This window comes from Marmota marmota, unplaced genomic scaffold (assembly GCF_001458135.2).
Source record: "Marmota marmota marmota unplaced genomic scaffold, marMar, whole genome shotgun sequence".
Taxonomy (NCBI): domain Eukaryota; kingdom Metazoa; phylum Chordata; class Mammalia; order Rodentia; family Sciuridae; genus Marmota; species Marmota marmota.
In genome coordinates this window covers 48,743,410-48,765,996 of record NW_025999842.1, presented here as the reverse complement: position 1 = coordinate 48,765,996, position 22,587 = coordinate 48,743,410, and the positions used below count along the sequence as shown (strand labels likewise).

At 35.6% G+C, this 22,587-nt stretch overlaps 1 protein-coding gene across 3 annotated transcripts in view; it reads right to left on the bottom strand.

Moving 5' to 3' along the window:
• The window catches only part of Enpp1 (ectonucleotide pyrophosphatase/phosphodiesterase 1), a 63,539-nt gene that overhangs the window by 23,537 nt on the left and 17,415 nt on the right, over window positions 1–22,587 (bottom strand). Inside the window, exons 1-9 of one of the 3 annotated variants that reach the window (XM_048798427.1) lie at window positions 17,764–17,784; window positions 10,781–10,853; window positions 8,352–8,468; window positions 7,446–7,571; window positions 6,195–6,255; window positions 3,986–4,083; window positions 1,857–1,936; window positions 1,621–1,740; window positions 77–186 (exon numbers count right to left, since the gene is read on the bottom strand). In XM_048798427.1, the coding sequence (XP_048654384.1) occupies window positions 77–186; window positions 1,621–1,740; window positions 1,857–1,936; window positions 3,986–4,083; window positions 6,195–6,255; window positions 7,446–7,571; window positions 8,352–8,468; window positions 10,781–10,853; window positions 17,764–17,769 (791 nt within the window). In that variant the 5' untranslated portion in view covers window positions 17,770–17,784. Of the gene's footprint in view, window positions 1–76; window positions 187–1,620; window positions 1,741–1,856; window positions 1,937–3,985; window positions 4,084–6,194; window positions 6,256–7,445; window positions 7,572–8,351; window positions 8,469–10,780; window positions 10,854–17,763; window positions 17,785–22,587 lie in introns of those variants that run through there. The other 2 variants (XM_048798426.1, XM_048798429.1) reach the window with 2 other exon arrangements.

Genomic DNA, 22,587 nt, shown 5'->3' with positions numbered 1-22,587 from the left:
GGGGGGGGGGGGCGATGAGAGAAAAAATGAGATGTTCTGTCTTGCAAAGTCCTAGAAAAAGTTCGTTTACACATACCCATTATATACTTTGTAGATATCTGGGTAAATTCCTTTAATTGTCACATCGGATCCTGGCCAAAAAAATGTGCCAGACTTGAGGCCTTGATACTTAGCTGTGATCCAAATCTGGGGAAGAAAATGAAGGAAAGTTAGGAAATCATGTGAACATTCATCTTTCAGGAAGGAGAGTGTGTTCCTGCAACACTACGGTATCCTTCTCAAGAGCTATCTTGTTTTAAAGGTCAGTAAGCTCCAGAAATTAGATTACAGTAATCATATAATATGACTTTTAAACAGCAGCAAATGGAAATTTAAATGGAGATTTAAAAGATGGACATAAGGCAGCTGGTAATTCCTTTAACATTTAGAGCTATATCCCTAATTAGTAGGTTTCTCTTGAAAGAAGAAAAATTCATCAATATACCTGTCTTTAACTTGTTGACATTTTTCCTTATGTAACCAATATTTATTAAGTACTTATTACTGCCAATAATATACATGAATAGGATTCCTATAAGCCTCCTACATTATTAATTTGCATGATCTTCACAGTAACCTTGAGGTAGTTAATCCTGTTATCTACAGTATAGACAGAGAACATCAAGGCACAGGAAGAATGACTTACCCAAAGTCACATAGCTTTAAACATCAGAGCTAACATTTGAATTCATGACCTAGAAAATTAAATACTGTGCTTTTTCTCCTTCTAAGAGGAACATCAAGATTATCCAGAAAGACCATTTTTCATTATTATGGCAATTTTTAAAAAGTAAAACGGAGAACGCATCTAAATTACAATCAGAAAGAACCTACTGTTATTTATACATGCAAATAAAGCCAGTGCTTACGTGTCTCAAAAAAAAAAAATAGCTTTGTACAGATCAAAAATATTACCCTGGGTTTTGGGGTTGTGGCTCAGTGGTAGAGCCCTTGCCTAGCATGCATGAAGCACTGGGTTGGATCCCCTGCACCATATAAAATATATATATCTCCCTGTAATAATTGCATATGTTTATGAAGTATAGTATAGTATTTCAATACATGTTTCCAATATGTACTGATCAAGTCAGAGTAATTAATGTTTCCATATTTTAATATTTCTGTGTTAATTAAAAACTGTTTTTTAAATGTTTAAAAGATGAAAATATTAACTACCCTGATTTGATCACTATATATTATATACATGTATCAAATCAGCACATTGTGTGCCCCATATGAATGTACAACTAAAATAATAATTAATTTTAAAAAACATCACTGCTAGATGATACTACTATAAGAAAGAAAAGAGAAAGGAAAAATGGCTCAGCACAATCCAAATCCATCTTTAAATAAAATCCAAATCCATCTTAAATAAAAGACTCTCATTTTCTTGAAAATTGCATATATCATACAAGCTGCATTTAAGATTACCAGCATTCATCTCCATTTATGAAAAGATGACCACAGACACAGTAAATGAAATAGGGTATTAAAAACTCCAAGGAATGTGGTTGTTTTACTCTAATTGAAATAAACGAGAATAATAAACTATTTTAGCAACTAAAACAAAGAACTCACTGGCTCTCCTTTGTACCACTCAGGATTAAACTTCTCTTTACTTTTAAGTGAAAAGGAAGCATTCATTTTGGGATCATACATTTTATTGTCAATTACGCCATGGGATTCTGGATAAAGTCCCTACAAAAGATAAAACATGGATTCTGTCACGCATTGCAAAACAAGTTACTTTTTTATGCAAAATATAACTTATTCCCTTTAAATAAGGGAATGCAGAGTTGAAATGTAGAGCTTACTGTGACAATGCTGTAGTGATTGGGAAAAGTTTTTGTTGGATACACTGGTCTCAAGTTTTTGGTATACGTTCCACAGTTTTCTAGGAGGGGAAAAAATAAACATTATTAAATACATCTGACAATCTACTTATCTCATTTAGCTTTGATACCACAGTGGTATCTTTAAATCAAGTAAAATAATTAGAATGGATTTATAACCAGATTAAAATTCAGGATGAATTATAAAGTAACACTTGGGATATAAATTCAATGTTAAAGATGTGTTTTTTCCTCTTAATCAGAAACATGGTAAACAAAATAATTAAGCCAATTAAGTAGTTATGCCATACTTAACAGTAACATAAAGTTCAAGACAGACAAGTTGGAATAACATGATGCTTGCAAGATATTTGCTTGGACTTAGTAGTCAAACACCTAAATTATAATAGGGAATGAACAAAAAAAGCTGCACTGGCAACAAAATCTACAAATTAGAATAAGGGTGAAACAGTAGTTGGGGTGTCAGGGTACTGTGCTACAGATTCAGAACCAACCACCCCTGGATGAACTGGACTGCTTAAAAACAAAAGATGTCATTTGGCTTCAAGTCAGAGAAAGCAAGGAAGTCAGATTGCTCTGATGGATGGCCTACTCATTTTTCCCTAGTGTCCCACTTTTCTTCTGCTGCCTCTATTATTGAGGAAGGAACTTCTACCTAATGATTCCAGTGTTTCAATACTGCATTGCCTGATAATGTTCCTCAGATTGCCAGGTGTCTGCATCACTCACTGCCTTGCTAACAGTTCGGAACTGCAGGCTGCATACTCCAGTTGGCCAATACTAGGGCTTGGGCTCATTGTGTATTGATTTCTTGAAAATTGCATATATGAGTACCTATAGCTCCTTAATTTTGAAATCAGGATGTCTTGCTGGTGTGATAGAGACAAAAAGCTTCAAAATCCATGGGCCTACTGGTAAGAACACAATCTTGTCCATATAAAGCTAAAAACTTTTTATACCAAATGTTTTTTACTCAAGATAAAAAAAAAAAAAATTCTTTTCCTCCAGGTGGAAATTAAAAACTGAAATTCTAAAAATCTACAAAACTCATTTTGGCATGTAGTAAGACATAATTTGGCCTTTACTGAGAGTAATTGTAATGCTTAAAACAACCTTGTATACTCAATTATGGGAAAAAACATATTAGAATGCCAGCAGAACATTAAAATTGCTGTATTTACATGACAGCTACATAATTACTGAGCACCAATAACCAGTAACTTCTACAGTTTTAATATTCATATGTGATTATCTTCCTTTTTCTATAATGCTAATACAACTGATTTTTGGTACCCATATTGTTGGTGAGTTTAAAATTGGGGCATCAATATCAGGAAAAGACCATTCTACCATTTCATCAGTGACCTGCAGAATAATCATTCAACTGAGGGCTCAACTGAGATTTTTTTAAAAAAATTGAAAGGATTCGATTCAAACGATAATACAGGATAAGTAGCAGTAGTTCAAGTCTATATTAGTAGTATCATATCATTTTGTATAAATATGTCAAAATATACTCTACTGTCATATATAACTACAAAGAACAAATAAAAAAAGAAAGGAATGTTTTAGAGTCATAACAAAAATAATGATAATTATAATAAAAACTACTTTCTACTGTTAAAAAACTGTAGTTTTAAAATTCTGTTTTTAAAATGGAATAGTCATAAAATAAGAAGGAATGTTTCCACAAAAAGAATGCAAAATTCTAAGAAAATGTAAATGTGACCAGGCATGGTGGTGCATGCTGGTAATACCAGCAGCTGGGCAGACTGAGGCAGGAGGAAAAACCAGCCTCAGCAACTTAGTGAGACCCTGTCTCAAAATAATAATAATAAAAAAAGAGTAAATGTGTATAAAAATGGGTTACAATCCTAACATAACTGAATCATTTTAGAAGTATTTAAAAGGTAGCTTTAGAGTGATCACACTATTAAAGGCTGGAGCCTTATCACCAGGTTCAGGCTCTCTGCAATGGAGAAGTCTGGTAGAATAGTTAGGTCTGCCAGTACTTTTCCAAAAAAGACTGCTTCTCTAGTTTATCTCACCAAAATCGTGACAACCCAGTCATCAAACCTGAAACTACTTACTTAGTTTGCTAATAACAGGAAGAAGTCCACCCCAAGTGTGTAAATATTCTGCCCTGAATCCATCCAAAGAAAATAAGAGGGTAGGAGGTGAATCAAACCTGGGTTTATGAGAAAGGAAAAACAGTGTTAAAAAAGCAGAAAAAAGACACATCCAGTGAAGATCTTCCCCCTCCCCAGCACAGGTACAGTGAAGATTTTTCACTGCAGTTGGTATATAATCATAAATAAACTAACAAGTTAGCAAGCACACTCATAAAGGACATTTTCCATGTACTTATATTCACACTCATGCTTTACCATTGCCTCCTGTGTGTCCGTCATCACATAGTACTTATTAAGCACTCATACTGCTTAATCTACCATACAAGGAACGCTATTCACGGTTCCTGCCATTCCCAAAGCTAGACCAAAGACTATTAAAATATAACAGCATCTCTATGATATTCAGGAGAATAAGTGTTAATAAACAACATTACCTAAATTATGTTTTTGTTTTCATTATTTTTTTCTGAATGACTACTTTCCAATGTTCTCTTGTTGAATCTAAAAGATTGTACCTCATACAGCATAAATGTATTTAGTTTTTAAACTTCATCTATTTAAAAATATAAATAGCTAATACAGAAGTTTGAGAGATCTTTATTACATTCAAATATTTAAGCAATAAAGAAATGATTCAAAGATTCAAAGCTAGGAATGATCAATGAAGTTACACACACACACACACACACACACACACACACACATAAAAACATAGTCAATGTGCATGGTATAGAAATCCAAAGAAAGAGAAAAAAAAAAAACCCACACAAACATACATATGACAATGTACACATCAAGAGAACAGCTGTGAATGATAGCTACATGACTATCAAAAGTAGACATGGTTGAGAAACTTTGCTTCTTTGCTTCTAGTGACTCTTGGTAAATGATAGGGGAGTTGTAGACCACTGGATAACTGTGAAAAGGCCTTCCACAGAAGGTTCACTCAGTAATTTAAAATTTGAGAGCAAATTTACTTTGTCTTACCTTTATCAACCCTAGCTCCTCCCCTCCTACTCTCACACCCAAATATAAATGTGACCCTGTAAATGGAGAACTTTCTCATTTAATTTCTATTAACTCATATTTGTAACAATAAGCACCCTTGGGAGACTGCAGTTAGTTGCAGATACAGACAATGGTCCTTATTTGTACAAAACTATTTTTACTCAACACAAAAGCAGCTTAGTGGTCCCAGGTAAATACACTGATATAATAATTTCCAGAAGAATAAAATGTGCTCAAAATTATGATCATCTTAATAAAGAAAGGAGAAGTTGTATTCTCCACTAAATGATTCAATAATAATGATCAACAACGCTTAGAAGAGTCAAAGCTTGCTAGTATACCCATTAAAAGGCAGCTTAGGTTCATGAGAAGTCCCCTTTAAAAAAAAAAAAAAAAGTTTCTCTTGATGAGATTATTTAGTTTAGATTTAGTCTTTTACCATTGTTACTATGGTTTTACACCAAGAAAGGTACTCTTCATTCAAAAGGGGGAAAAGGCACCTTACATAATAAACATTAATTATATACATGATCAAAATAAGCTAAATACAAGTCAAGAATTCTGAAAAGTAGATCTCAAGAGGAAAAATATAAATATCTCTAATATCTTTACTTTTATTTTTTTCCAAATTTTAAATCTTTAATGATTAATTTACTGACAGTTCTTCCTCAATACCTTTATGAAATGTCTACCCTTTATAATGCACACCAACATTTTGTAAGATACTGTGCAAAATATTTTAAGGCCCAAAGGAATAAATACAAATTTTTAAAAACTGTGTAATTCCACTCACAGTCATGTTATTTATCTCCCAAAATATAAGTGAACCAAAACACACACATACACAATTAAAAAGCTACAATTTGTTACGAGTTCAGTTCTGAAAGATCCTTCCCTAAGAAGGAAGACCCTAGTCCTTCCATTTGACAATCATGAGCAATAAATACTAACTACTCCTGGCCTCTCTTTTTCCAGAGTAGGGGTCAAACCATAATCATTTCTATACCACTAGTGCCAAACAGAAGATCTTGTTAAAAAATAATGTTAAAGGAGTCAATAATTGATGATTATTTTTTATCTTCTTAATATGAAAAGAGAAAAACATGGTCCTTCTAAGAAAAAAAAAAAAAACAAAACATGTCTGAGAATTTAATCTTACCCTTCTGGACACTGTGGCTCATCAATGCTCTCACATGTTTCTTCTACCCAACTTTTCTCACCTGAAATATTTTCAAGAAATAAAATGAGGTGAGCATACTTAATGGTGACAATAACTGTGATGCTTATGAGACACAGTAAGATAGATTCTAAAAACAAAATATGTTAAAATATGACAACATGTGGTATGACACCAGAGAAATACAATGAATAAAGGGAGTTATTCTGTTTTCCAAATGAGTTAATGAGTTACCAGGAAGAAAACAATGAATGTATAATTTCAAGTCAGCCATCTGTATCTATGTGTTGTTCTGCATCCATGGATTCAACCAACTGCAGGTCAAAAATACTTAGAAATACATTTATATTGAACACATGCACTGTTTTTCTTTTCATTATTCCCTGAACAATACAGTGTAACAACTATATGTATGGCATTTACATTGTATAGATGTTTTAAATAATATGGGATCATTAAAGTATTCTGGAGGATTTGCACAGGTTACATGCAAGTACTGTGCTCCATGCTATTTTACATGAGGAACTTGAACACCCTTGGATTCTGATACCTGCAGAGGTTCAGGAACAAATCTCACATGGACACAGAGGGATGATTAGACTATGTTTGTGAAAACTTGAGTAGTTTTCTCATTTTCAAAATTTAACATTTTCAACTATGATTTATAACCCTTCTTCCATCTACTGTACACAATCTTTGGTATTCCAGTGTCTTCATTCTCTCTCACATAGAGTCAGGAATTTCTGTCAAGGAATTTCAAGGAACCCTGTAATTCCTGAATGAGGCATTATAATAACATCAGCTCGAAAAATAACTAGTAACTAATCTTTTAAGTTAAACATTGTCTTCATTTACTACAAGAGTACTTGGGGCATAAATATCATGCAGAACTGGAAAAGTGGCCTTTCCACAAATTCAGTGTTAACATATGTCGCTATCATCAAAATAAAAGGGAAGGAAGGAGACGGGAATGAGTGGCTCTAGGTAAAACAAAATTGGCCATGTATAGGCAATAATGGCTATTAGGCTGGGCAATGGAAATAAAGTTCACTACATTATACACTTTCTCTACTTATATGTGTGTTTTAATAAAAAGTTTTTAAAGTACCTTTTCAGAAAATATGGGTAGCTAAAAATATTCTTGCTAATATAAAAGCTGGCATCTATGCAAAGCCCTGGAAGACCTGGAAGATTCCAGGCTACTGGGGAATGGTGGGTACACGGCAGCCTGACCTTGACACACAGAGCTATAGTTGATGCAGCAGTCACCCTGGGCCTTGCAGTCATCAGAACAGGAGCAGCGATTTCTGGACAACCTTTTCTCCCCACACCTGAATTTGTTGCAAGTCCATATATGTCCTAGAAACAAATGTCAACAAAGTATGTGTTATGGTTCCAACACAAAGTCAACACGGAATCACTGTCTCCTAGAATAGGAGCCAAGAGAGAGACAACGAACTGTTTCATAACTCTCAGTGACTCACAGAATCTGCCCCCACTGTGTTCACTCTGCCCTAACAGATATAAAACATGTGCACCCCAATTGTTCGTATTTCACTTAAAACTCAGAATTTCATCTTTTTAAAATGTGGACAGATCATCATTATTATTATACAACTCATATGAGGACCCTGGCTTCTTCTAGCAACCATTTTTAGGGTTCTCAAATTTTGATCTAAATCCAACGGTCTCTCTTTGTATTCCATGGCATGTCCAAAGTACATAGAAAATTTTTCTGTTCCAAAGGTTTCATTTTTAAGTTTAAGCGAACATCTATGAACACAGCTTTAATAGACCCATAATAAAAAAATACTTATGTATTTCAGGCATCTTTTTGAACTTAGTTTAAGTGCAAATTAGACTCCAATGGCTTTCAGGATACTATAAACACAGGCATTTTTACTATCCATCAAATATTTAACAAAGGCAATGTATGGAAAAGTTTTTTCTCCAAGGATCTATTAAAACATAGAGGCTATTGTGAATGTTTATACGTGCTAAATTGAAAGGAAAAAAAACTCAAATAAGGATAAATCATATACCTAAAGAATACCGAAATTGCTTTTCTTTCTTTCTTTTTTTTTTTTAATTAATCTTTTCCTAATGTCATGATTCTGTCTTTTCCGCTGCACTTTTTACCTGGTTCTATACATGTCTCCTGGTAATCTAGACAGCAGTTTCCAAGATCAACACAGGCAGCATCACACCGACAGTTCCCAAACGTTCTCTCAAAGCAGCGGCCTTTGCAACTTTTCACTGAAAACAGTGAGCACATTAGATGATTCCAATAAATGGTTTAATTTCAAAGCAAGCATCAACTTATATACCTATCGCAAGTATAGAATAAATTCAAAAGATGCTATAGAAAGCACAGATGAGGTAAGAGTCACCTGAGATTCTTTTCACAAATACACACAGGGACACAAACAAAAGGTAATTTATACATATAAATTTACCAGGCTTGGGGTATGGCTCAGTGATAGAGCATCTTGCCTGGGATGCTTGAGACCCTGGGTTCAATCCTCGGCATCATGGGGAAAAAAACTTAAGAATTTTGTCTCTATCATAAACAAAAGAAAAAATTTTAAAAAATTCATTATAGACCTTACTAGGTCTGAAAAAACTAAAATACTTATAGTCTGATAAAGAAAAATTAAAATAAGGAATGGTTCTGAAATTTTTATGCTATGAAAAGTTAGCTAATAAGCAGCTATGGGTTCCCCTAAAATTTCAAACTGTGTAAAAAAAAAAAAATTAAGGTGGCTATCTAGGAATATTTCAGAAAGGGAAATATCTGATTTACCTCACTGTGATCTTGGCATGAAGTAGCTGTACAGAACATGCTTTCCAGCACTGACCCTACCATGACCTGGGACACTCTTCATCTTCAGATCTGACTCCCTCCACAAGGTTTTCCCAATCTCCCCAACCCAGACTCATCTTCTCTTTTTAAGTTTTATAAAACCACATACTTCCCCTTGATCATGTGATTCAGGGTACTTGATTAATGTCCCAGATTTGTACTAGACAGCACACTTCCTAAGAACAAAAGCTACATCTGGATTTTCTTCAGTACACTGTATCCCTAACATGATGCAGGATGTCTGACGTGGAGTTGGCACTAACAAGTTTTTGCTAAATGGATAAATGGTGAATATGGAAGGAAAATATTTTTCTTTAAAAACAATAATTTGACTATGTAACTCCTTACTAAATCCCTTGAATAATCTGGGGTTTTATTGTATTACCAGAAAATTAGGATAATGAATAAAAGAAAAAAAAGGTAAAATAATGGTCATCCAACAACAACAAAAAAGGAATAATCTTACATCTTAACTTTAATAATGGTCTCCTGATCCAACAAGATGACACTCCCTTGAAATTTAACTCTCATTTGGAACTGGGAAATCAGGCAATTTTAGGAAGAAGGAGTAACAACAATAATTTCTAGGATTAAGAATACTAACTTTCACATCCAGACAGTGGTGGCACATGCCTATAATCCCAGCAACTCGGGAGGCAGAGGCAGGAGGATCACAAGTTCAAAGCCAGCCTCAGCAACGGAGAGGCACTAAGCAACTCAGTGAGACCCTGTCTCTAAATAAAATACAAAAGAAGCCTGGAGATGTGGCTCAGTGGTTGAGTACCCCTGAGTTCAATCCCTGGTATTCCCCACAAAAAAAAATTATGCTATGCCCATATAGAAACATACCACAATGAACCTCCTATTATATATAATTATAATGCACTAATTAAAATATTAATAACAATAATAATAGAAGGGAGATCAGTAGAATAGAGCAAGCAGATGGGGGGGTAAGGGAAAGGGAGGTACTGGGAAATGAGACTGATCAAATTACGTGTATGTATGAATATAGCCTAATGAATTCTGCCATATATATAATTATAATGCACCAATAAAAATAAAAACATAATGCAAAAGGTAAATAAAATTACTATGTTCCACTCTTTTCAGCAGTATATGACATCTTAACAATCACTAAAATTTTTTAAATAACTGTTAAAATTACAGAATAGTTGAATAGGAGGGGAAAATTTTGTTCAGTTTTCAAAGTTGAATTCCCAAGGAAAACCATCCAAGATTTTATAGGGAAAAAAAGAAACACCAAAGCCAAAAGAATGAAAACTATGATTTACTGTTTAATTATTTATAGTAATCTTATCAATCCTGGGTAGATTTCTGCATTTGATAGTAAGAAAAACATAATCAGAAGCTTAATAATTTCATGATTACTTTGAAACCAACAACATCTTGCAATTTTAAAAACCCTAAGATCAGATACTGATCAGTTTCTGGTTGCCTGGGATTCTACCTGGTCACCTAGCAACCTCTGAACGGCTTCAGCAACTAAATCCTTGGGGGAGAAAGAATCTCAAGAGTCCCTAGAGGGTGGGGGCTGCTCTAGGGACACAGCGCAGAACCTGCTAGCCCTGTCTATATTCTTCATTGTTCTCAAGTGATTTTTTTTTTAATTGTTTTGGGAGGGTTTGGATGAGGCTGAACACAAGAACACACACACACACCACACACAGGCAATACTAGTTACCTTCTTTGGCGCAACTTGGTTTCAACCCAAATATACAACCAAGGATTGTTGTTAATACACATACTGACAAAACCTGTAAGGGGAGAAGAAGACAATTAGAGAGTGTCAAAATCCTTTTTGTCCAAATACTGTCTTTCTGTAAATGTTTCTAAACTTGATAGTGCTGTTTTGTTTGCTGATCTGGCTGCTGGCCACAGGGATGTCTTCACTATTTGAAAATTTCAAACTGTATTATATACTTGGATTCACCTATTGTCCTGAGTACGTTGGCTTCAATAAAAAATTCACTTACATGTCAGCAAATATTTCTAGATCATCCAAAAGTTATATAATGAGAAACTCCTAAGATAGTATGATGAAGTAGTCATAAAAATTACAATACTTAAGGAAAGCAAAAGGAAAATTTATTTAGAGACTCAATTTCCAATTTATTAATGCATTAAAGGCAAATGGGAGCATTATATGCCTCACTTAACAGTGAATGACACAAACAGGAACAACCTCCTATGGGCAGTGTGTGGACCAAGCACTGAGGAGGCTTACTTGCTCCTTTCTGGGCCCAAATATTGCCACACATGGGTGGTATGGTTTGGGGTAATCATTCGGCCTCTCTAAGCAACAGTTTATTCATCTATAAAATTAAGGGGTAGGACTTCGTGGATCTCTAAAATCTTTCCAGGGTTAACATTTGCCACATTCTCATTCTCAATAGTATATGTCTAATGACAAAAGGGAACTATCAGAGAAAGCTTGCACAAAGAAGTTCACAAGGATAAAAGGAGACAACAAGGTATCAGAAGGGGACACTCAAGGATTCTCCTAAACATTCAATGGTAGTATAAATGGGCACAATGATAATTGAAGGGTATTTGTCAAATACCTACCGAAACTACAAAATGCATTTTACTATCAGTTTTGAAAATATAGGGAAATGAAAAATAGTAAAACCAATATCTATTTAGTATACTATAATTTAAAATAGTAAAATAATGGATTTTAATTTTTTGCTTCTTTTTAAAACTTAGCTAGAGTAGTTTGAACAATATTTATTTTCTTCTCACCCATCATGAGTGAGAAACTTTTGTATGCCCTGAGGAATTCACACATTCCTTTCTAAGCTTAGCTCTGTTTCCAGCATTTCAACCTTTGTACTTTCAATATCCTGAACCATCTGTAGGAGTTTCTTTCCTATGAAGTTCTGTCCCATGTCACTTTCACTGGGATACTTTCTTCCTCTTTGTCACAACCACACTTTTCATATACATCCATAAATTTGCTTCCACTAAATTCCTCTGGCTTGTATCTAATGTAGTAATCTGTGGCAGCAGCAGCTTCCCCATGGTTGGCTATTTTATCCATAACTCCATTTACATTCAACTAGAATTTCACTTCCAGCATCATCACTTTTCTTTACTGTACTTTCAACCCTTCATTCAATTCCCGTTTCAATTACACACTTCTATAGACTATCATGTAAGCTTACTATGGGGAGGCAGAGAAGCAACACAACTACATGCTTTGCTGCCTGTGTGTGAACAGACTAAAAGATGCACAGTGGCCAGCCACTGACAGACTTTGAAACAAAAGTGATTGGCCACTAAGTAGGATAAGCACCTGTTATTTACAAAGTAATTCACAGATTGATGAACTAGTAGCCAAGTTTGTACTTTAGGCAATTACTCACAGTAAATATACCTGAATAGCTGAAATTTGAAGCATGTTGTGGGGAGCTGATAATATTCAATCAAACAGTGGTAACTGAAATTGTGCATGTCAGAGAATGAGGAAGCTAGCACTAGCAGTACTCTCACAAGTGGGCAACACAGTTATGCAAGGACATTTAAAAATGGTTTGTATTCATTAAAAACAAAAACAAACAAACAACAACAACAACAAAAAAAAAAAAACCCAAAAAACAGAAACAGCCTAACTTGTTTTGAAATTGGCTTACCAAGTCATGTTTTGTCTACACAATGGTAGGCTCTCAAGGGATTAGCCTCAGAGATAGGCATCTCAGAAGATGGGGGGGTGGGAAGACTCACACATTCACAAAAACCTGAGCAAGAAGAAGTTGGAAGCAGATGATGATGAATCTCCTTAATTTCCTTGACCCAGTAAGATGCATCTATTGGCAGTGAGAAAGTCAAGGTGGGGCTCTGAGGAAACAGAGGGGACTTGGGACATCCCGTGTGAAGGATGGCAAAAAATCAGAGAGGACAATGAAAAGCAAGTCAATAAGAAAAAGTAAAAAGAACTTCAAGAGCTGGGAGCCAAGCTTAACTTGAAATTATGGACTGTAGTGAACCCGAATGGCCTGAAACTCTAGGAATTGAAATGGGGAAATGGAGTAAAAAGATGATAGGACCAGGGAAATTGGAAGGCAGACAAGAAAGCACAGATGGACAGGGAATCAGGAGAGGGTGGGCTGATCTAACAGGACTCAGAGGCCATGAGTATATATAGGAAGAAAAGGAAACTTTGGAAAGATTTGGTGGTAAGCAAGTATTTAAACTGCAACCATTGGTTTAAATTATGCCTAGTGTATGTAGCTCTTTACTCTCTTAAGTAGCAGAAGATACATGCTGAGGTTTTAAAAACCACCTCTTCATTGTTAAACAAAAGTTACTTAGAATTGATTTTTATAAGATAATGTGTATCACAGAACTGAATCAAAATCATGATCATACTGTTACTTCTTATGTGTACTCCCACCCATAAAAGATGAAATTTGGAGTATCTACTACTCTGTTACAAAATAATCAATCAAAATGTTTTAGTAGAAAAATTTTCTTCAGCAATTTTTGAGTTGTGAAACCTTACTCAGTTTCAAGTTTATTCTCAAAGCTGTCGAATTCAGCATTGTCAAAATCCACCATCCCCTTCATTATCTCTACACCAATTTAGGCATTTTAATATTTTGATATTTTCTTTGCAACTATAGAGAAAGAAAGCATTTCACCTTAGAAAACTTGAAGCTGGAAAACAAAGCAAAGTTGTTGAAATTTTTGCCTCCATGTTAAGAGAATATTTTTTTTTTTTTTGGAGTTTCCTGCTTGTTTTGTTAGGGTTCCTAAATCATTGGTATTTCTTACACATTTAGTGAGCCAAGAAAAATAGACACTTTTAAAAACCCCTATTTTTTCCCCTCACAGGCATTAATTTAATGTGTTATTATTCTTTCTTGAATGCCTACTGCTGCATTCCCTGGGCTAATACAATGAAAGTAACTCTGAACCCTATAAAGAAACAAAAGGTGAGGGCAGTGAACATTAAAATTAATGACTGCAATGGAACAGGTCAAGAGCTACAGTAGAAATATATAAAAAATACTAACAGCAGAGAGGAGAACAGCAAAGGAGAAAAGGGTTACAAAAGGCTTCACAAAGAGACATTGAGAACAAAAACAAACAACAACAACAACAAAAGCTTTCCCCACCTTTAGCAATGAACAAATGTTTGAGTAACTGCCAAAATGCACAAAAGTAGATTCAGTGGGAAGTATCAAAAAAAAATGGGGGTGAAATACCTAATTTCGGATTGTATTATCTAGTCAGGGCAACAACTCTGGAAGGATACCCCATGTCAATGATAAAGATATGAAACAGGGAAAAGCAATCTAACAGTTCATCTCTGCAGCGACGATATATACAATAGTGCTTCAGATGAAGCCATAGAAGGACAGAAGACAAGACCAGTGTGGGAAAAAATAATAACAACTGCAACTATATGACTGACAGTTCCACAGCACATGCTCAGTGTTAGGTGGTTCTCTAATTATATTAAATTACTTACCATACAAGATACGTTATGATGATTATACTAGTATAAGGAAACTGAGCTACAGAGAGGTTAGTAACTTGTCAAGAACCATGGAGTGGAAAACAAAAGCAGCAAGATTTGAACTCAGCAGGTAGGCTGCAAAGGGCCTGGGGCAAGCAGGGGAGTGGATGGAGAGGCTGAAAGTGGGCTGAGGCCTTGGAGCAGCCAGTGAGAAGATGTTGGGCCATTTAATTGCACAAGTAACACACTAAATGTACAAGTTCTAGAAAGGTCCTCTGGCAACACCATGAAAGGCAGGGGTCCACATGGGCAATGAGGGCTTGTCCTTACCTGCCCCACTTCTCCCAGGAGATGTTCTATGCTCCTCTATGCCTTGCCTCACCCCAGTTAGAGCAGCCCTGGACCATTCTCCATGAGATTTGTTTATTTATCTGCCTCTGACTAACTAAGTTCCAAGGAGCCATGAATTTATTTATTCATTTCTGTATTTTTCTGTCTAGCAGGATGCCTTGCACACGGTAGACTTTCCACAAATAATCATTCAGCTCAAAACCATCAGGCAGTGATTTAAGTGAATACAATTTTGAAAGAAAAGCATGATCCCCTACTTTTCCTCATCTAATGTGACAAAAGATCATTGATTCATTAAGGGCTTTTATGCCCAAGGATATCTATAATAAATATACAAGCAAAAAAAATTAGGAAATGGTAGATTGCCAGATTTGGTAATGTGATGGATGGAATGAAATCCAGTCCTTTGTGAAGATGAATTAGCTAATCTCATTGCCTATCAGACCTTTGACTTTTGACAAAGCTGCATGTTTTCTGGAAAAAAAAAAAACTGAGAATTCAATTTATTACAGCACTGTGAGTCTTCAGGAGATATTCCTTCCTGGAAAATGAGAATTAGACCTTGATAAGTAAATCCACTTCTAAGCATTACAAAGTTCAAAGCAGATGCTAGAATCTTTTCTCAGAGCAAGTTCCTAAGTCCACTCAAGCAGCTGTTCAAGTCGGCTTGGTCTCTGATACACTCAGCATCATTTTAGTTATTTTTGACATTTCTGAAGGAGGTCTTCACAAACTGCAGTGAAATTGTATGTGAAGCAATTTATGGAATCAGTTACATGAAATGGGGGAAAAGAGATGTCAAGTCTGAACAAGCCCATCACGCAGAGGCAAACCTGACACTCAGCTTCAGTGAAACACTAACATTCTGAAGCTGCAGACATCTTCCTGGTGCAAAGACCTCCACTGCAAAGCAACTGAGGTTCAAATCCCACTTCTGCCAATTCATTTATTCAGTGTTTAACAAACATTTCTTGAGACCCTACATGCTGAGCACTCACCTAGTGCTAGGGATAGGGCAGAAAAAAAAACAAGTTCAGGGCTCTTGTGAGGCTTATACTATAGCAAATTCTAGAAAACACCAGCTGTGAGACCTGTGAATGTTTCATGTCCTCATTAAGCCTCTCTGTTTTTTTTTTTTTTGTTGTTGTTGTTGTTGTTTGTTTGTTTGTTTTTTTTTGTTGTTGTTGTTGTTTTAATCTATAAAAGGGTGTTGATACCCACCATACAAAGTGGTCAGCAGCTCTGGCCATAATGTATAGAAGATGCCTAGTTAGGTGTATGGGGCCAGAAGTGCTTGATAATTGACAGTTCCTCCTGGGACTATCCAACTCACTGAGAGGACTGGGCCTACTAGAGATTCTTCCAAGAGGACAATAAAACACCACCATTTCTTTTTCTTTTATTTTCTTTCTTTTTTTTTTTTTTGGTACTGGGGATTGAACCCAAGGGTGCTTAATCATGGAATCACACTCCCAGCCCTTTTATTTTTGAAAACAGGTTCTCACTAGATTGCTGTGTTTGACTTTGAACTTGTGATCCTCCTGCCTCAACCTCCTGAGTTGTGAGGATTACAGTCCTGTACCACCATGCCCAGAAAATTCTTAATCTTGAAAGATTTTTTTCTGGGTACAGAATTCCAGCTTGGCAATTATTTTCTCTCAGCAGAGTGATGACACTGTTACACTGTCTAGGCTATAATCACCACCACTGAGAATTTAGCTCCAAGAATTTAGCTCCTCCTGTCATAATTTTGAAAGAAATCATTTTTTCCTCTAATATCTTCAAATTTTTTTTAAATTTTTACTTTTATGTTCTGCAGTGAGTTCTGATGTTTGTTGATATATTTATTTTTTTAACTCTGGTTAACATGCTAGGAGCTACATCCCAGGATTGGTGACTTTCATCAGTTCTAGAAATTTATTCTCTCTTCAAATAATGTCCAAAGTAAAAATAGTTAAGATGGATAATAGTCACAGAAAACAATAAACTATGAAAAATGACCTAGAAAGTTTTTAGAAAAATAAAATAAAATACCAGAAATAAAAAGTAAAATGAACAAAATTCAATGATTATGCTCAACAGCAGAAGAGACATAGTGGGAGGTAGAATTAGTGAGCTGGAGGATAGATCAGAAGACAGTTCCTGCATGTAGCCCAGAGAAAAAGGTTAAAAGAAATTATATTTCTTCCAACTCACTATTATTTCTTCCATAGTTTCTTCAAAAATCTTCAAATGGTTCTGTAATTTGTGTCCAATAATGGGTATAATGGAAGTCTTTGCTTCTACTGTGAAATTTCTGCCTTTTTTTTTTTTTTTTGGTCATGTGCCATTTTCTTTTGTGATTTTAGTTATGTTCTATTCATTAACATTAAAATTTTGAGAGCTGGGGTTGTGGCTCAATGGTAGGCCACTTGCCTTGCATGTATGAGGCCTTGGGTTCAATTCTCAGCACCACATAAAAATAAAGAAATAACATAAAGGTATTGTGTGCATATACAACTAAAAATAAATTTAAAAAATTTTTAAATTTGAAAACTCATTAAAGCCTAAGACAAAGATGTATTCTTAGAGAAAGGATTTATACTGGTTTCAAAGAGGAACCTTGGAGAAACTTCAAGCTTGAAACCATCTTCACAGCTTGAAGAAAATAAAGTGGGATCAACTTGCATTGTCTTTATACATAAAGAATACATCATAAATTACACAATAGCTATGTCCTTGACTGATTGTTCTAACTTTACAAACTATGATGGATGTGCACTACAATATATTTACAATAAAATACATGCCTTACAGATATACAAATGTGCAACAATTTCTTATAGACTGAAATTTTTATTTAAAAACTTTACCTTCATTTCTGAGTTATGATAGCCTCCAAAAATAGATCTTTTATATCTCTTCCTCTCTGTCCCATCTTCAACCTCATCAAATTCAACTGAAGAAATTTAATGCCTGTCTGTACTGTGCCAGGGAACACATAATAATAATAACTGTCTTAGAGCAGAATATCCTTCATTATCACAATTATGTCAGTCTTGGCAATTATGAGAACAGTAATTTTTAAAATTATTTCATTAATGGGTCTTTAAAAACCACAGAAACTATTATAGAAGGATTTAGCAACTTACAACTAGTATAGGTTGAAGGTTACAATGGTGGAAAAGGAAGTACTAAAATAAAAAAAGAGTAATGAAAAGTTATTTTATAAAGTTGTAAGCAATTGATAAACTACATATACACAATGACAACAGAAACCCAAATAATCTAGCTGGGTGTGGTGACATACCCCTGTAATCCCAGTGGCTCAGGAGGCTGAGGCAGGAGGATTCAAAGCCAGCCTCAGCAACAGCGAGTCACTTAGCAACTCAGTGATACCCTGTCTCTAAATAAAATACAAAATAGGGCTGGGGATGTGGCTCAGTGGTTGAGTGCCCCTGGGTTCGATCCCTGGTACCAAACCAAAAAAAAAGAAAAGAAAGAAAGAGAACCCAAATAATCTAGGAAACTCACTCTTGTTCTTGGTGGACAAGGCCATTTATTACCAAACCACTACTTGTAATAGTGACTCAAAGAGGCAGTCAGAATGCTAATGGCAACATAACAGAAGGGAACTCCACGCTGGCTTCCCTTGGTTGTGTACAGATCCATATATGTGAGGTGGGATTTGTTTCTGCCTGCTCAAGCCAGCTGCTAAGCTACTTTTAGGGCTCTCTGAGTGAGTTCCAAGAGAGCTAAGCTCACAAGCTTTAGCACTCTTCCTAAGAGTGATTCTTCCTTTAAAAGGAAAAAGAACCTCTACTCTGTAGATGACAATACAGACCTTTCTACAAACACAAATGGAAAAATACCAACTTTAAAATGAGAGATAGTAAGACAGAAATCCATGAAAACATACTTCAAAGACATACCACAATTTTGTTTGACTTTCCAAGAATCCACAATTAATGCATTTTTTTTACAATAATGATTAATGGAATTACTGGATGTATGGCATCTTTTCAAATAGTACTTACTTCTAACATATATTAGAAATAGTGCCATGAATCTGGTACATTTTTTAAAAGACCAAATACTTCTCATGTTTAGTAAGTAGGAAAAATCAGTGTGAGGCCAAGTCTAATAGACTTTGCCAAAATGGATTGCAGTTGTGAATAAAGAGAACTACAATCCACTATTATGTTCACATTGAGAAACCACATGTTCTTCTTTGGAAAATGTATATTATCTTTGACATCTTTCTTTTAAAAGAACAGAAGAGATGAGAAAGTCTGAAAGAGATGGAGATGTCTTGTGATTAAGGCACCAAATAGAAATCCTTAAATTATTACTTTAAACATAGGCACTCTTACATGTTACTCCTATTACTAGAGGCTCTGGGCATCTAACCTTTTCCTAGGTGGTAAAGAATATTGACTGCAGATATCTATGTGTGTGTGTGTGTGTGTGTGTGTGTGTGTGTGTGTGTGTCTGTAAAATATATATATTTTAACTTTCCAGGATGACACTATGTACAAGAAATAGAACACGAAGCCCTTGAGATAATATGAATCTGTTATAACCCAAAATATAGTCCCAAACAATTAATGAATAAAAACAGTATAGAACGGGTTCAACTAGTCTGTCTTGGGCAGATGATGCTATCAGATTCATCTCTAAACTAATATAATAATCCAAAAAAAATACTTTGGCACATTTTATTATTTCTCTCGAACAATCAATTCTACCTTAATTTGGATGACCCTTGACCCTATATCCTACTCTCCTCTCTTAAAGACCATTACCCCCCAAATACACCCATGTATCATTTTTGGTTGAACAGAGGCCACTGGAATAAACTAGGAGGCCTGTCCTGAGAAGAGGCTGAAGCACAAGTCCTGGGGCCGTGATTCCCCAGACAAGGTCCAGAGAGGCTTGGAACTCACCTGCACCATGCCCTTCATACTAGAAATCTTTCCTAGAGCCCTCCAAGGGAAATGATTTATCTCAGGCAGTTATTGTGTCATCATGCTAATTTATTTTTGTTTCAATAAGTACCAAGCATTTCAAAGAAAGGAATAACCAATAGTTATTACTTCTGCCTCAGTGAGCAAAGACCTCAAAGTAAGCTTCTCCAGGATCTCACCAAGTACTTTCACAGACCATTTCTCTTTGAAGTTAAAGGTCAAAGAAGAAAACATCCATCTGATCGTGTACAGTAATGGCTCTGCTGAGCCTTGATGTTGGTCTGCTGACCTTCACTCTGTGATGTGTACACCCTCACAGAATATGGAGAAACAAGCATGTCATCAATAAGGTCAGTGACTCAAAACACCTCAATTGCAAAGCAGCATCACACTTCAAAAGGCCAGAGGACAGCTCTTCAGATACAGAATCTAATCCCCACACGGGAACTTCAATTTATCTCCACAAATGGCTAATGGACCTGTGTCATCACAGAATTATTAACTATCAGAACTTCTGCTCTTGGTCTGATGGCTTATTTAACTGTCTTCTATCTTGAATAGAACGTCAGAAGAGCAAAATAATTTTTGTGGTCTTTCTTCATGTATTCGTCTAACTTACTTCAGCTTCTTCAGAAAAGTAATCTATGGAGAAAAGAGATCTTGAGGAAAGTGTCTAGTCAAGAGGATTTCTATCTCTTGCCTGATAAGAAAATAAAACGACAGAGATGACAGAGTAAATAATTAAAGGTATAAAATGAAATCACTAGAAAGAAGATGGGCAAATATTTCTATAATTTTCAGGTGTTAGACACATTTAATGGCATGGCAACAAAATCCAGAAATTATAAGGAAAATTTGATATACTCGAGTCCACAAAAACTATGAATTTCTGTAAACTAAAATGGAATATCCAGCACAAACAAAATTAAAGCAGGAGAACCTAGGATGAAACATTTTCAACATACAACAAAAGGTTGCTTTCTCTGGCGGATAATGAAGCTATAAAAAAAGTAGAAAAACACACTCCAAATTTTTAAAATACCAAAAGTAATAAACCAGCTATGTAAAGAGATAAAAATAGCCAACGACAGTATTTAAAGATTACTTTCACTAAAATTCAAAAACCAATGAATGTTTTTCCTCTCCAATGACATTGACAAATGTTAAAAAGATTCATAATTACAAGAGTCGGTGAGGCAGTAAGAAGAAATAGGCCCTTACACACTGTCTTCACAGACGTCTAAATATTGCTTTCAAAAAGGTCACTTAGATGAATCTATCTAAATTCAAACTGCATATCTTCTATACCTGTGATTCTAATTCTATTAATGTATCTGTTAATATGTTGCACATAAATAACACAAAGATATGCATTAAAATATATTTATTGTAGCATTGTTTACAATGGCAAAAACCTGTGACTATCTAAATTTCTATTAATAAGCAGAGAGTAAACAGAGTATGTAATATTATATATGTTTTGGTTTTCATTCATGGTTTCTAGGCTCATTGTTCCCTCCCCAAGGGAGTCACAGAAACTCTAACCTTTTCCTGCTTTTCAGTATCTTGACCAGAAACAAATTCTGTGACCCATCTTGTCTGATAGTCATAAGATGCTCCTCATTCCAAATGCCCCAAACCCTGGAGGGAGGAATACTGCACAGAGACCAAGGATGTGGAAGTGCACAGGCCTTACTATATTACCCATTTAGTTTATCAGCATCATATGATTCCTTTTCTGTCTAATCACAGTTCAACATGGTTGTCCATGCTTCCATCATGTCTATGTAATGAAGTCTCCATAAAAAGCCAAAAGGACAGGGTTTGGAGAACTTGGAGAGAACTGAACATGTAGAGGGCAGCATACCCCAAAGGACACAGAAGAAGCTCCATAACCCTTCTCCTGTACCTTGCTCTATGCATCTCTTTATCTGTATCCTTTGCAATATGTTTTATAATAAGTCATAAATGTCAACCTGAGTTTTTATTTTTTTGGTTTTTGGTACCAGGGATTAAACCCAGGGGCGCTTAACCATTGAGCCACATCCCCACCCCTTTTTGCATTTTATTTAGAGACAGGGTCTCACTGAGTTGCTCAGAGCCTCACTAAATTGCTGAGGCTAGCTTTGAACTCACCATCCTCCTGCCTCAGCCCCCCAAGCTGCTGGGATTACAGGCATGCACCACTGCACCCAGCAACATGAGTTTTGTGGCTGCTCAAGCCCATTGACTGAACCCAAAGAGGATGTTATGGGAACCCCAATTTTTAACAAGACAATCAGAAGCACAGGTTAAAATTAATGTGGAGCTTGCAACTGGTATCTAGGGTGGGGTCAGTCTTGAAGACTGAACTCCCAACCTGTGGGATCCCATGCCATCTCTAGATAGGCAGTGTCATAAATGAATTAGAGGACTTGGCAGGTGACCACAGCTGCAGAATCACTTGCTGGCAGGTGGGGAGAAAGGTTCATACCTTTTGGGGTCACAGAAGTCTGCCATGTTGACTAAGGTGGCATGAAAGCAGAGGGAAAACAAACACTCTGTTTTTTTCTCCAGCACCTGAATACATCATTATAAATCCATACAATATAAAATACCACCCAACTAGTTTAAAATTATGTAGATGTGTCCTGGAATACTTGCTTAGATCTATTCCTGAAATACTTGCTCTAAATTCCTTTAGCATTTAGCCCCACTCAAAACAATAGAGTAATTATTCTCCACCATGCA